Source organism: Dermochelys coriacea, chromosome 14 (assembly GCF_009764565.3).
Source record: "Dermochelys coriacea isolate rDerCor1 chromosome 14, rDerCor1.pri.v4, whole genome shotgun sequence".
Classification (NCBI taxonomy): domain Eukaryota; kingdom Metazoa; phylum Chordata; order Testudines; family Dermochelyidae; genus Dermochelys; species Dermochelys coriacea.
The window spans coordinates 424407-439037 of NC_050081.1; the positions used below are offsets into that span (position 1 = coordinate 424407).

Genomic DNA, 14631 nt, shown 5'->3' on the forward strand with positions numbered 1-14631 from the left:
GCTGTTTAATTGTGGTGTAGACGTTTGGGCTCAGGCTGGAGTCCAGGCTCTGTGGCCCTCCCTGTTCACAGGGCCTCAGAGCCTGGACTCCAGCCTGAACCCAAATGTCTATAGCAGCCCCTTAGCCCGAGCCCTGCAAGCCTGCATCAGTTGGCATGAGCCAGCCATGGGTGTTTAATTGCAGAGTCGACATACCCATAGTGTTAAAGAAAAGATCTGCAGCAAATGGAAAGCTGGAGAGATGTGAAACTTTGATTTGTTTCCAGTAAAGGGAAAATCCCACCATATGAGGCCATGGTAGGATACAGACCAGGCAAGTGGGCACTATTCAGTCCTGAGTATGTGGAAAATGTTGCCCTTAGTTACACAGATGTTCTTTAGATTAAAAAGCAGGAGCTTCCCTCTAATAAGATTTTTGTTGGTTGCACAATTAGTTGGTTTATTTCTCTGCTCAGTACTGAGAGGGCACTGGGATTTCACTCGGTTTATTCTTGTGAATTAAGTTCTGCTACAGGTGGGTGAACTCTGTGCCCTATGCCTTGTCTGAGAGAAGCAAAGGTGGCGGGTCATCTCTTCTCACATTATCATTTACACTTGCTACTATTAAAAAGAAAAGGAGTACTTGTGGCATCTTAGAGACTAACAAATCTATTTGAGCATAAGCTTCGTGAGCTACAGCTCATTTCATCGGATGCATTCAGTGGAAAATACAGTGGGGAGATTTATATACACAGAGAACATGAAACAATGGGTGTTACCATATACACTTTCACGAGAGTGATCAGGTAAGGTGAGCTATTACCAGCAGGAGAGCGGGGGTGGGGAACCTTTTGTAGTGATAATCAAGGTGGGCCATTTCCAGCAGTTGACAAGAACATCTGAGGAACGGTGGGGGAGGAGATAGTTTTACTCTGTGTAATGACCCATCCACTCCCAGTCTCTATTCAAGCCTAGGTTAATAGTATCCAGTTTGCAAATTAGTTCCAATTCAGCAGTCTCTTGTTGGAGTCTGTTTTTGAAGTTTTTTTTGGTAGAAGAATTGCCACTTTTAGGTCTGTAATCGAGTGACCAGAGAGAGTGAAGTGTTCTCCGACTGGTTTTTGAATGTTATAATTCTTGATGTCTGATTTGTGTCCATTTATTCTTTTACATAGAGACTGTCCAGTTTGGCCAATGTACATGGCAGAGGGGCATTGCTGGCACATGATGGCATATATCACATTGGTAGATGCGCAGGTGAACGAGCCTCTGATAGTGTGGCTGATGTGATTAGGCCCTATGATGGTATCCCCTGAATAGCTATGTGGACACAGTTGGCAACGGGCTTTGTTGCAAGGATAGGTTCCTGGGTTAGTGGTTCTATTGTGTGGTGTGTGATTGCTGGTGAGTATTTGCTTCAGGTTGGGGGGGCTGTCTCTAAGCAAGGACTGGCCTGTCTCCCAAGATCTATGAGAGTGGGAAACCCTTTGTTTCCTATCTTTTTAACCAGTTACCACTCCATGAGAGGACTTTCCCTCTTATCCCATGGCAGCTTACTTTGCTTAAGAGCCTTTGGCGAGGAACCTAATCAAAGGCTTTCTAAAAATCTAAGTACACTATATCCACAGGATCCCTGTTGTCCATATTACTCCAGGGGAATTCTGCACCACTGCTCATGAACAGAATTTGTCCTTCACAGATTTCTTTGCTTCCCCACAGAATAATGACTTTCTGATGGGGAAGCAAAGGGAAACCACAAGAGCGATCATGCAACCCTCCCCAGCAGTATGTTCCGGGGGTCCAAGGCAGCCAGCAGAGAGATAAATCACAGGGGAGGCAAGAGGCTGGACAGGGGAAGACCCAGCGGGTGGCTCCTACCCTCCATTGGACTCAGCTGCTCATCCCAGCTGGGCTGGGGAGAATGGTACTACCTCTTCCCCATGGCATCTGAGGCCAGGTCAGGCCCATCTCCAGATTTCTTCCTCAGCTGAAGGAAGCTCTGCAAACTCCTTTCCGCCCCCTGCTTCCTGCACCCATCACTCTTCAGCTGTTCCGGGAGGGATCCTGTTCCGGGAGGGATCCCTCATCCACTCAACCCCTGTGCATCCAAAACCCCTCATACCCAGACTCTCTCCCGCTGAGCCTCACCCCCCTGCACTCAGACTCCCCTCCCAATGAGCCCATCTCCCCCCCCCACACACACACACACACGGAGCCCTAACTCGCTGCATCTGGACCTCTCTTGAAACCCCTCACACCCATACCCCCTGCTGAGCCCCAACCACCATCACTTGGACACCGCTACAGAGTCCCATAACCATTGCACCCAGATCCCCCCCCTGAGCCACCTGAACCTGGATTGCCCCACATAGAACCCTCTCAACCCACAGCTGGATCCCCTGCCATACTTGGATCCTCCCTTGCTAAGCCTGCCTGTCCACACCTGGTGCACATAGCACAGAGGAGCAGGGCCTTGGGGTGTTTCTGGAGTAGGCCCGGTCTTTTCAGGGTTGGGTGTAGCCTCACTGCTGAGTCCATATCCTGGTGGGAAGCTGCACAGTGATCTCCCACCTCTGTGCAGCCAATGGCCTATGCTCCCCAAGGCCATGCTGGAGCCTCCACATTTATTTGACAAATAAAATTTGCAGAATTTTGCAAAATATTGGATGCAGAATTTTTATTTTTTTGGTGCAGAATGCCCTCAGGAGTACCACAGGGTTGTTGACCTTCTTTTTCACCCCCCCCCCCCATTTCCCCCCCCGCCCCAAGAATTCTAGTAGATTGGTGAGTCATGATTTTCCCTTTACAAAAACCATGTTGCCTCTTCCCCAATGTGTCTGACACTTTTGATCTTTACTATAGTTTCAACAAGTTTGCCTGGTACTGATATCAGGCTTACTGGCCTATACTTGCCAGGATCACCTCTGGAGCCCTTTTTAAAAACTGGCGTCACATTAGCTATCCTCCACTCATTTGGTACAGAAGCTGATTTAACTGATAGGTTACAGACTACAGTTAGTTCTGCAATTTCACATTTGAGTGCCTTCAGAACTCTTGGATGAATACCGTCTGGTCCTGGTGACTTAGTACTGTTTATCAATTTGTTCCAAAACCTCCTCTAATGCCACCTCAATCTGGGACAGTTCCTCAGATTTGTCACCTAAAAAAGAACAGCTCAGGGTTTGGAATCTCCCTCACGTCCTCAGCCATGAAGACCAATGCAAAGAATTCATTCATTTTCTCCACAATGGCCTTTGTCCTTGAATGCTCCTTTAGCATCTCGATGGTCCAGTGCCCCCCCCCCCCATGGGTTGTTTAGCAGGCTTCCTGCTTCTGATGTATTTAATTTTTTTATTGCTCTTACTTTTTGAGAGGCAGTTATGATTCTTTCCACTCACAGTTGGCCTTTCCCTTAGCCCATTTGACTGAGCATTCTAAGTCCTGTAGCAGGCTGACTTGGATTTGGTCAGTGGAGTGCGTCACTAAGAAGTGTTATTTTGGATGTGTATCTAGCTGGTTATTATTGTTGTTTGGGGCATAGGGAGACTACAATCATGATGGGAGGGGCATCATTGTGCTGGGCTATATACAGCCATGAATAAAAAAAGACAGTCGTTGTACCAAAGATTTTAGACTTCAGGTTAGGGCAAGACACAGGTAGATGAGACAAACAAATGTGAGGGAAGCAGTAACTAGATAACAATAAGGCAAGCAAGTTATTGATCCATAAGCATGTTTTATCAAGTTTCCTAGCCAGGTAGCTGGAGCTTTAGGGAAGGGCTCAAGTGGGGTGACTAAACTGGGCCATTGTATAGAGGCAGTTGTTAATCAGAAAAAAAAAAAATCTCTCTCGAGCACATAAGATCTGTAATAAAAGTATTTCCTCATTGCTGACTAGAATAGAAAGCCTCACGGGTCTCTTGACTGGAGGGGAGTGTCAGCTTCACTATAGTTAAGCTGTAGGCCTCCTTTCTGTTTAAAAGCCAGCTCTTACAGGTGCTCTAAAATTGGCTTGCTTACTTAACTCGGAGTGCAATTTGGGGTGCCTCCTGGGCTTATGGGCTAGCATTAGTGATCCAAACTTGGGGTCATTTGAGAAAGCATTTCTAGAAATACAGCTCTCAGGCAATACAAAGAAGAAAAAAAGTATTTCAAAAGGTTGACATATCAATGTGTCTTCCTGCAAATTGTCTGGCAGGGAGGGGGCAGTGGTCAAACCATGGCTCTGAGTTTTTACCCACATGATCTGAAGTGCTCACAATTACCCTAGCTACTGAATAGCCCCTCCCCCCCACCCCTTTGGGGAAACAATATAGAAAATGTTATTCAACGAAGCATTTTGTCTAGTGCTAATGTGCCCAAAAGATTACACTGTGCATGTGTAGAAAGGGTGGTGAGCCAGCCCCTTGTCACAGGATGGAGGTGGCTCCAGGAGACATGCTGTGGTTGTTGAACCTGAGCTAGAACCAACCAATATAAATTCAGTAGCCACCCTTGGCAGCAATCTGAAAAAAATGAAACAAACCTGTTGCTACACCCTGCTTCTCAAAAAGGGGAGTTTTATTTATAATTTGAGCACAGCAGAACATTTGGAAGGTACACACACTAGTTTAAAAACAAAATTACATAGCCAAATATTTGCTGGGAAGGGAGAGGGCTAAATGGGGCATGGTGTGAGGGATGGGAGGTGCTTAGGACTCAGGTGAGAGGGTGGGGAAGACTACAGGGAACAGTGATGCTCCACACTCCTCCAGCTCTGAGGGCCCCTGCCATGCTGATGGTATCAGACAGTCTGAGCCGGTGTCCTCCCTCACCCTGCTGCTTGGGCCTAAGGGCTGGCTAGCATGGCTCAGCTGCTCCTAGGCAGAACTGCTGAACTTCAAACAGTTGCAACCGTTTTTACACTCAACCCACATGGTGCAGAGTCTATATTTTATTTAGCTCTGTCGGGTATTATTAAACCCAGAACACCCCCTGTGCAGAGGCAACCAGTAATACTCACCCTCTTACCTGTAATCGGGTGTAGTGAAACCATGGGGAAGAAGAAAGAGGTGCAGGAGTGTGCACCATGCCCCAGTAACACTGTCCTAACAAAATGTCACGTGCCAGAGACCTGCAAGACCCAAGCTGCAGCTGCAGGCAGCTTTCGGGGGAGCCCAGAAGCTGGGGAGGGAATCCAATCCCTTCTGCATCTCATGGGAATGGGCTCTCAGGGGGGTGGAGGAGCAGGGTGGGGCTGAAGCCCTTTCCCTGCCTCTTCTCATGTAAGCAAGCTGGGGGCCTGTCCCACTGAAGGGGCCTTTGGTTCATCACGTGAATCAGAATTTGTGGAAGCCCTGACCCATTATGGGGAAGCTGTGAACAAGCATACACCAAGCATTAGTGTGGAGAGTGAGGTGAGAAATTGAGAATGGGTATGCTGTCAAGCACTAGCAGAGGGGGAGGCTAGATGAGTGTACCAAGGGAGTTAAATGGAGCCATTCCAACCTATCAGGAGCTATTGTTTCACACTGTTTACACCTCCAGGAAGTATTCTCATTCAGCTGAGACAATCTCAGCCTTATGCGCTGCAGTGGCATTTGTCATTGCAGCATAGGTGACCTGGGTTCTGTTTTTGGCTCTGTCAGTGACCCACTAGAAAAATCATGACACCTCTGCCTCAGTTTCCCCATCTGTAAAATGGGGCTAAAGGTACTGACCTACCTGTCACTCGGGCCTGAGATGAGATAATGGGAAAGGCATGAGGGATGAGTCCCTAACCCTAGGAGGATTTATAGGACAAACCTATGTGATAATTACAACTGCTGGAGTGAACATTCCTCCAAAAAACAATGTTCATAAAATTACAAAATTCATGGACCAAAAAAACCTTTCATTAGTCATGTTCTTGTGATGCAGGGGTGTTGCATACTTGTCCAAGCTATCATGGTCAGTGATGCTCAAAATGTCTGAAAAACCAGGAATTGAAGTGATAAGGCACACACACACCTGCACCCTTAACTCTGCCCTTTTTAATATGACTCATATTTGCAGAATTCTCAAGGACTATATGCAACTGTAGGACAGATTCTAATGTCATATTGTTGCTAAGGCAAAACTCACGTTTAGGCAACCTCTGTGGCACAGGAACTACGTATGCCTGTCCTACACAAATACTGAGCCTAAGCCCCAGAAACAGTCACAAGTGAAAAAGTGTACAACACCACCATCCCTTTTTACAAACCATTCACTCTCAGCCACAGGATTCCAGCGAATGCTATACTTTCATTTAATCACTAACCCCCCACAAACCACTCTCATACCACACCTCACTACTGACAAACCCCCTGGCAAAAAGAATCCGTGCACTGTGCCTGACAATTTACAGAACTCAATTTACAGAACTGAAATGAGGCACACTTGAGCCCCTCAAGGTACACATGCACCTCTTTTCTTTGATCTCACACAGCAGTGAGCAGGGGCAACTCAGACCAAACAAGGAGGACAGCGCCCCCCCCCCCCAATTTCCTCCTGTCACAGTTGCAGCTCTGCCCTGCTCCTCCAACTAATCCCCAGATATCCTTATCTCTCAACTGCAACTCTGCCAACCCTGCTGCAAGTAATCCTGTCATTATTCACTCAAGTACACCAAACAGAGGGATTGCAGTCTGCATGCAGCTAATTCCCAGTGGCAATTTGGGGGGGACGGGGGGGAGGAGAAGGGGGAGCAGATTTAAGGTGGCATTGGCCTATACCTTATTGCTTCATTTCCTGATTTTCAGAAATTTGACATGCTGGAATGAGAGACAACAGCGCAACCCTGGTCCTAAATTTATTGTTTTGTCAATAAACTTAATGCAGTAAAGAGTACCTTTGGTAGTTTTTTCTGCTATAGCACCATCTCGAAATGTTTGCACTAAAACCGTGTTGCACAAACTTCCCCCAACCATGAAAGCCAGAAAAGAGCTTTACAGATATTAAATCTGGCAGATACATTTTTCTCCTTCCTGTGCACTCAGTCGGCCATTCCTGAGCTGCAAAATATCCATGACTCATCTTCTCTCACCTTCAGAGGATGGATCATGCCTTATGTTATTACTGTCCATGATTTGGGCAATTTTAGGAATTAAAAAAAAAAGGGGAAATGATGTCCTTGGAACAATGGGTATTAATGGGGGGAGCGGCAGACAAAGACAGAAAATAAGAGCTTCTGAAGAGAAACAGGACAAACTCCAGTTATGACAGTATTGAAACCCTTTCAGAAAGGGTTTCAAAGTATCTTAATTTCCTACACATATTTGATATTAATCAAGAGAATTTCCTTGTTGGCAGGAGAAATTCCTGGGAGGTGGAATATTGTCGTTCTGGGATGGTAATCTAGAAGCACAGAGCATTTACCCAGCAGGCAGCTCTTAATTTCTGCATTTCCCCTCTCCCCCAGCCCTGGTCTCCATATCATTTATCAGCAGCCTGAAGACTGACTGTCCCCATCACTGTTTGCAGGAACCCAGACCCCGACAGCTGTCTTCAGAAGCCCTGCAAATGCATCCTTGCAGTTATGCTTCCCATAAGCATTTCAGTGAAGATTTTTTTTTTCCAAATGACTTAACTGGTGTGTATCTGTTTCCAGGGTAACAAATGTGTGTTTAATCTGTGCCGCGGATGTTGTAAGAAAAGAGCATTTAAAGAGACTGCGGACTGTCCAGGCAAGTATAACCCCCACCACTCTGTCCTGTTCTTCAGCACCACTGGGCCTGTATAAAAACAAACTGTCCAAGTCAAAATGAGTGATTAATACATATGGAAGCGGTATGACATTTTAAAGTCCTTTGTTAATATGCATAATTGTGACAGTTTTAGAAATATTAGTTTAAAATCCTGAGTGTCCTAGCTTTCATGGAAATGTTTTACTTAGCACTGGCCTCTGTAATAGAGAACTAACATGACACCAGCATCTTCTCTTCCTCCTGAAGCCTCAGGGTGCATCATCTCCAAGCTAAAAGCATAATAAGTTTTCTACAGCTACATATAGTTACCCCAAGGCAGTGGCCTGCTCTGTTCCCCACTGAACAGGCAGTTCAGTGTCAATTTATTATTTCCCTTCTTTCTTTGTCAGGTCATGGATTACTTTTTAAAACCAAATATGAAAAGTCCCTTCTCTGGAAAAGTGGCCAAACAGAGATGCAGGAGATTGAAAGGACACAGAAAGGAGATGTGGAGGAAACTGCTGGACTGAAAGAGGGTATCGACACTGTACCGTAAGCCTTCAAACTAGATTCTGCTTGATCTGCGTCTCTGTTTCCCTCGGCCAAAGAATCTGCCATTTCCAGAGCACTATCAGAAACCTGGAGTAGTTCCACAGGTTTGTTCTAAGGTCGGATGCATTTTATTTAAGGAAAAGCTGCTTACTCAGGGAAATATCCTGCCTTTGAATAAAAGGATGCAACTAAAGTTCTCAATGTCTTTTAAAGGACTCAGCCAGAACCCTGGCTTGAAAATGCTGCACTGGGGTGGGGGGAGATGATGTACTAAAGTCATGAACTGCCTGTTGTACATTAACCCTTCATGTGCTGTTTTAAAAGTGGGGAATAAATCTTTGATATTAGAACATCCTGCTGGAGTGTTAAACTAATATTTCTTTAGGAATATAGGATGGCCAGCATTTGGGTGAAGGTCACTTAAATGACATTTTCAGGTCAGGAAGGAAGCTAAGTGTTTAAGGGCAGTAGCGTTTAGTGACTAACTCTCTGTAGTGTTACTCTAATGACAGAGTTGGATAGGAAGTGTTCATGTAATAAATAATTACTAGTTATTACAATAGAGCCTGAAGGGGGCCCCTGAACAGGAGGTCCTAGTGTGCTAGGCTCTGTACATATTTATAGTCAAAGAAATGAGTCTCGGACACAAAAACAAATGGTAGGCAAAAGGAAGTAATATCCAGATTTTATAAGTGGGGAGTAGATACACTTAGAGGCTAAGAGACTAGTCCAAGGTCACACACTATCTGGCAGAACCAGAAATTCATAGTCACAGAAATGTAGGACCAAGTAAACCTAGACTCACCCCGAGAGGTGTTTGTTCAACCTGTTCTTAAAAACTCCATTGACAAGGATTCCACAACGTTCCTTGGGAGCCTATTCCAGAGCTTAACTATCCTTACAGTTAGAAAGTTTTTCCTGACATCTAACCTAAATCTCCCTTGCTGCGTATTAAGGCCATTACTTCTTGCCCCACCTTCAGGAAAGATCAAGAACAATTGATCAGTCATCTTTATAACAGCCATTAACATATCTGGAGAGTTATCAGGTCCTCTCCCAGTCTTCTTATTGCAATGCTAACAGGCCTTCTTTGTTTTTTAAAACCTTTCCTCATAGGTTGGATTTTCTGAACTTTTTATCATTTTTGTTGCTTGCCTGTGGACTCTCTCCAATTAGTCCACATCTTTCCTAAACTGTGGCATCCAAACTTGGACACTGTAGTCTAGCTGAGGTCTCACCAGAGCCTAGTAGCACAGGACAGTTACCTCCAGTGTCTTACAAATGATACTTTTGTTAATACACCCCACAATAGTGATTCATATTCAATTTGTGAGCCACTCTAACCCTCAGATTTTTTTCAGCAATACTTTCACCTACCCAGTTATTCCCCATGTTGTAGCTGTGCATTTGATTATTTTACTTTCTAAGTGTAGTACTTTGCACTTGTCTTTATTGAATTTCATCTTTTTGATTTCAGACCATTTCTCTAATTTGTTAAGGTTATTTTGAATTCTCAACCTGTCTTCCAAAGTACTTGAGTCCCATCCCAGTTTGGTGTCCTCTGCAATTTTATAAGCATACTCTCCATTATCCTAGTCATAATGAAAATACGGACTAGTACTGGAACCAGGACAGACCCCAGAGGACCCCCAATAGATACACCTACTCCTGAGGGAATTCTGCACCACAGAAAAAATTATGCAAATGTTTTGTCAATAAATAAATGTGACTCCAGCAAGGCAGTGGGGAAGCACAGGCCAATGGCTGCATTGAAGTGGGACTTCATCCTGAAGCCCCGCTCTCCCCCCATACAGGGACTCAGCAATGAGGCTGCATCCAATCCTGACAGTGCAAGGGCTAAGCCTGCCCCAGAAACACCTCAGGGCCCTGCCCCTCTGCACCAGGTGTAGGGCAGGCTTAGCCTAGCAGGATCCAAGCATGGAGGGGCTTAGTGTAGGAGGATCCAGGTGTGGGGTGAGAGGTTTGTGTTGGGGGCAATCCGGGTGCAGGTAGCTCAGTCAGAGATCTGGATGCACAGGGGCTCATTGCGGGGGTTCCAGGTGCAGGGGTAATAGGATTCTGCAGGGGATCCAGGTGCAGGGGGTGTGTGGGGTTTGGGCGGCCAGGTGCAGCTGGCTGTAGCTCAGTGGGGTGAGGGGCTTGTCTGGGGGAGGTCCAGGTGTAGGGAGGTTCGACAGGCCTGTTTAACAGGGGAGCCCCAGCTGCTGCCAAGGGGATGCTGGAGGCTGGGCTCCCACTTCCCCCCATGATTCCCCTATCCCCTTTTCTTCCCCATCTCATCCCCCACTGCCCCATGCCTCATCCCCCACCCCTTACTCCACAGGTGCTGGAACACTTGTATAGTGCAGGTGCTGAGAGCCATTGAGCCAAACTGTAAACCCTGGATGTAATGGAAACCACAGCAAGCCAGGGGTATGGGAGCACCTTCCACACTGCTAGTTCCACCACCTATGCCTCACTCCCACATTCCCCTTTCCCCCACCCTGCCTTACCCAGCCCCACAGCTAGCACTCACTGTTGCACAGAAAACAGGAGGGCTCCCAGCACACAGACGGGGAGCACAACTGGCATTAGGACCCAGGAGGTGGTGTTCAGCTACAGTCAGGGGAGCCCAGACACAGCCTCGTTTAGCTTGGCAGCTCTGCGCTTGCAGAAATGGGGAGAGAAGTGGCACGTAACCCCGTGTGCCCCCCCCATACCTTGCCTCTGGGCAGGCAGTTCCCCCAAAAAAACACTGCACTCATGGTTGTCCTCCTGCCCCCACACAGCTTCCCTGCCATTTTCTGCAGGGGAGCACAGAACTTCCCGGGGGAGGGGCATTTTCTGCAGGTGTCCAGTAGCATTGCCCCAGGAGTGAACTATTGATAACCACTCTCTGAATAATGTCTTGCAGCCACTTGTGCACCCACCTTGTAGCAATTTCATCTAGATCACATTTCCCCAATCTCCTGAGTCCCAAGTCCCGGGGTTTAACTACAAGACGGACCATCCTGTTTTCCTAGTGGTGAATTCTGTGAAACGACAGACAGCAGACTCTTTATTCTGCAACAGAAACAGTCTCTCAAGATCTCTATCTCAGGCAGCGCTACATATGCCTGCCCCTGGTGTTCTATATGCATCCTGCAGAGTCTGATAGTACCAGTCCCTGGGTATTCTCTGCGATATACAGAAAGACTTGTTTATAGAACTTTAATGTGTCTGAATTCACACTGTTGATCTGTTATGGTAAAAAGCTAAAGAAATGGAGACCAAGCTGTCTGCCATTTTATTGGATACAATCTAAGATCAGAAAATTGACTTACACCTGAGGCTGCCCACTGACTGCAACACCTGCTAGCCTGAGACCTACGTGAAATCTACAGCAGTCCATCTCTACTTTCCCTCAGGTTGCAGTGCAACTTCTGCACTGATCACTGCCATCTCCTGCTGTAATGGGAAATTGAAAAAGCATCATGGACCTCCCCACAACCTGCACCCAGACTCCAAACCAGAAGGCTTCTAAAGGCTTCTGTATTCTGTGGGAATGTTAACTGTAAACAGGGTCTCCTGAAGGGAAGAGAGAGACAGTGACTTATGGGGACTGAGAGACATACATTCAAATGCAAGCTCTAGATTTTCTGGGTCTGGTAAGACCACAGCAATGTGAATTAGGAGTTTGCACAGGAGCTTTGCACCTCTACATAAAAGGAACATGCTAAAATTTAGCAACCAATGGTTTTAGCTCTCAGATGCAGCATCTCTTCAAAAGGAAGGAAACTTACTTTTTTTGGGGGGGAGATACGGAGATTTGGGTTAAGGGTTATAGAGGAAGAGATTTATTTAAAAAGATTTAGGTAGCTACAAGTACATACCAGTAATCTCTTTACAGATTAGACTTGGAATAGCAAAACTTTTAGTGATTCTACTTTGTATCTGAAGAAATTACTTTCCTTAATGCCTAGTTTGTTCATATAAAGTCTGTTGGCAGTGCAGTGACTTTGTGATGAGCCCTTATCCAATCCAGACAGACAAGCTGGTTCTTTATTTTTTTCTCCACTGGTTCTAGTGTGAAGTATGGGGGAAAAGGAGAGAGAACCGATGCGCTGGGCCAAGCCAAGCATCCTTTAAAATGAAAAAGCCTTTTCACAGAATTCTAGTTTCTTGCTTACATGCAGCATTCTAGTTATGGATCACTATAAATGCAAATCCTCAAAGCCTTGTTTAAGAGATTACTGTGGTAGTGGGGAGTGGGTTGCTGGCACAGCTGAGTGTCAGGGTATTTTCAGTTGGGGGAGGGAGCTTTTAAAATATTTTTGGATGGTGGGGGAAGCAGCTAGAAATCGAATGGTTTCTATTTAGGATTTTATCAACTCTCTCAAACCAAAATCCTATGACTTGCTAGATCCTGTGCTAAGGAGCTTTTCTGGTGAAGGGATCTCTTTCCTCCTAGCCCAAAAAGGTCTTGTCCAAAGCCATATCTGCCACTTTTAACCATCATCATTTGAGCACGATGATTACTAGTATACCAGGTGCAATGCCTGCCATCAATCCCCATCAGGAGGCATTTGTACAACTCAGCACCAATGATGCCGCCCCATTTACAATTGTATTTTGAAATTTGTCAGTTAGCTAATTTTTAACTAATGTAATATGTGTCACTGTTGATTTTGTATCCTTCTATATTCTTAATCAAAATGTCATGAAGTACGAAATCAAATGCCTTACAGGAGACTAAGACTTGAAGTCAGACACTATTACCTTTATGAACCAAATCTGTAATCTCATTAAAAAAAATATAAGATTAGTGTGACAGGATTGGTGTTCCATAAACCTATGTTGATTGGCATTAATCAATCAAGAATTAAAGGAGGAGAATATAATAAAGTGCCATATCAGCCACTCTCCAATATTTTGCCTGTGATTGATTTCATAACTTTTCTAAAGAGATCAGAAAAAACACCATTTTCAATTAGCAAGGACCTCTTGGACTATTCCCTCCACCTTAACCATTAACCTAAAGAGGTAGAGACAACAGAGAGGAAATGGAGGAAGACAGCCAAAAGAAGGAAAAAGGTGGAGGGAGGATAAGGATCCAAGATGAAAGACTGAGTCTCCAAGGGGTGCACCGGACAGAAGAATTTGACCCTACTCAGTATTTTTTGGTACTAGGTCTTTTGCATTTTGGCTTAAGCTGGCCTCTAGGATGGATCTCTTATTTGTCAACCTTTGCACTACATTTATGTTATACCCCAGTTAATGGGCAGGTTAGTAATTAGGCCAGGGAGGAGAGTTGCTGTTTGAGCATAAAGAACCTGGCTTGATGGCTGTGTCTAGTAGGCTGAAATACTGTCTAATTTAAGGATAGTCTACAGAACTACTGTTCTCAATGGCCACTGTTAATTGGAGCATCCTTGCTAAAGATGCGGAACTTAAGAGTGGATGGACTGGAACTGAATCATCCACTACAAATTATTGTGAATCCTGCTCCCTTTTTAAAGAAAAATAGCTTTTGCTGAATATGAGCTAGACCTTTCAAACTATGACATCTGCAACTCCATTCTGAGGCAGGTCTCAGATCAAGAACAAAGTATTCTCCATCTGTGAGGGTGACCAGATGGCTGAGAAATCTATGCCTCAGATAGGAAGGACCCAATTCTCTCTAGGGACATAAGCGTTTCACATCACTACAGTAGCATAAAGTGGGTAGAAGTGGCCCTTAGATAATATCTATTGTGTAAGGGAGTGCCTCTGCTGTCAGAGCAGCTCTATACTCTTCCCCTTCCAAGCCCCTGGGTAAGGACCAGAGAATATTGGACCTTGGGAGGGGGAAGAGAAGGGGTCATAGCACACTGCACTCCAACTATTCTTGGCTGCCTCTGACCATTGAGGCTGTTCTAATTTACACTGGGTAGGCCCTTGCACAGCCTTAGAACAGACTAAGTCACATTTGCTTCCCACTTCCCTATTGAATCAGAACTTCTGAGACTCAGGGTAAAATAGCCAAGCTTCCTGGAACCAGATCTTAGCAAGGTGAGTTCAGCCCTTCCAAAAATGTGGCTGGATTAATGCAAAGTTACTGTAATTCCAAAATATGGACAATACCTAACCAAAAGACTTCACAGTAAGTACTGCCTCAACTTTCTCCACATAAGCCACAAAATGCTTCAGCAACAGAAATGTGCAAATGGAGGAAGCTGCTGCATCTTATACATGGCTTCCAGAAAAGCAAGAGACAAACTCCATCAAGTGGCATTCTTCAAACCTCCTCATACAAGTGATATTACCTTATTTCCAAACATCTCCAACCATATTAAAATGCTCAAAACAGCAGCCTGTCAAATCACCAAGTTTAGTATTAAAGAAAAGAATCAAGACAAAACTAAAAGCAACTAACACAAAACTCCAAACACCGCAA

At 45.3% G+C, this 14631-nt stretch overlaps 1 protein-coding gene across 3 annotated transcripts in view; it reads left to right on the forward strand.

The window, feature by feature from the left end:
• The window catches only part of DUS1L (dihydrouridine synthase 1 like), a 30938-nt gene extending 22372 nt beyond the window's left edge, over positions 1–8566 (forward strand). For all 3 annotated transcript variants that reach the window (XM_038371807.2, XM_038371809.2, XM_038371810.2), the window contains exons 13-14: positions 7589–7664; positions 8075–8566. In XM_038371807.2, coding sequence (XP_038227735.1) covers positions 7589–7664; positions 8075–8220 — 222 coding nt within the window. In that variant the 3' untranslated portion in view covers positions 8221–8566. The remainder of the gene's footprint in view (positions 1–7588; positions 7665–8074) is intronic.
• The last annotated feature ends 6065 nt before the right edge of the window (positions 8567–14631 follow it).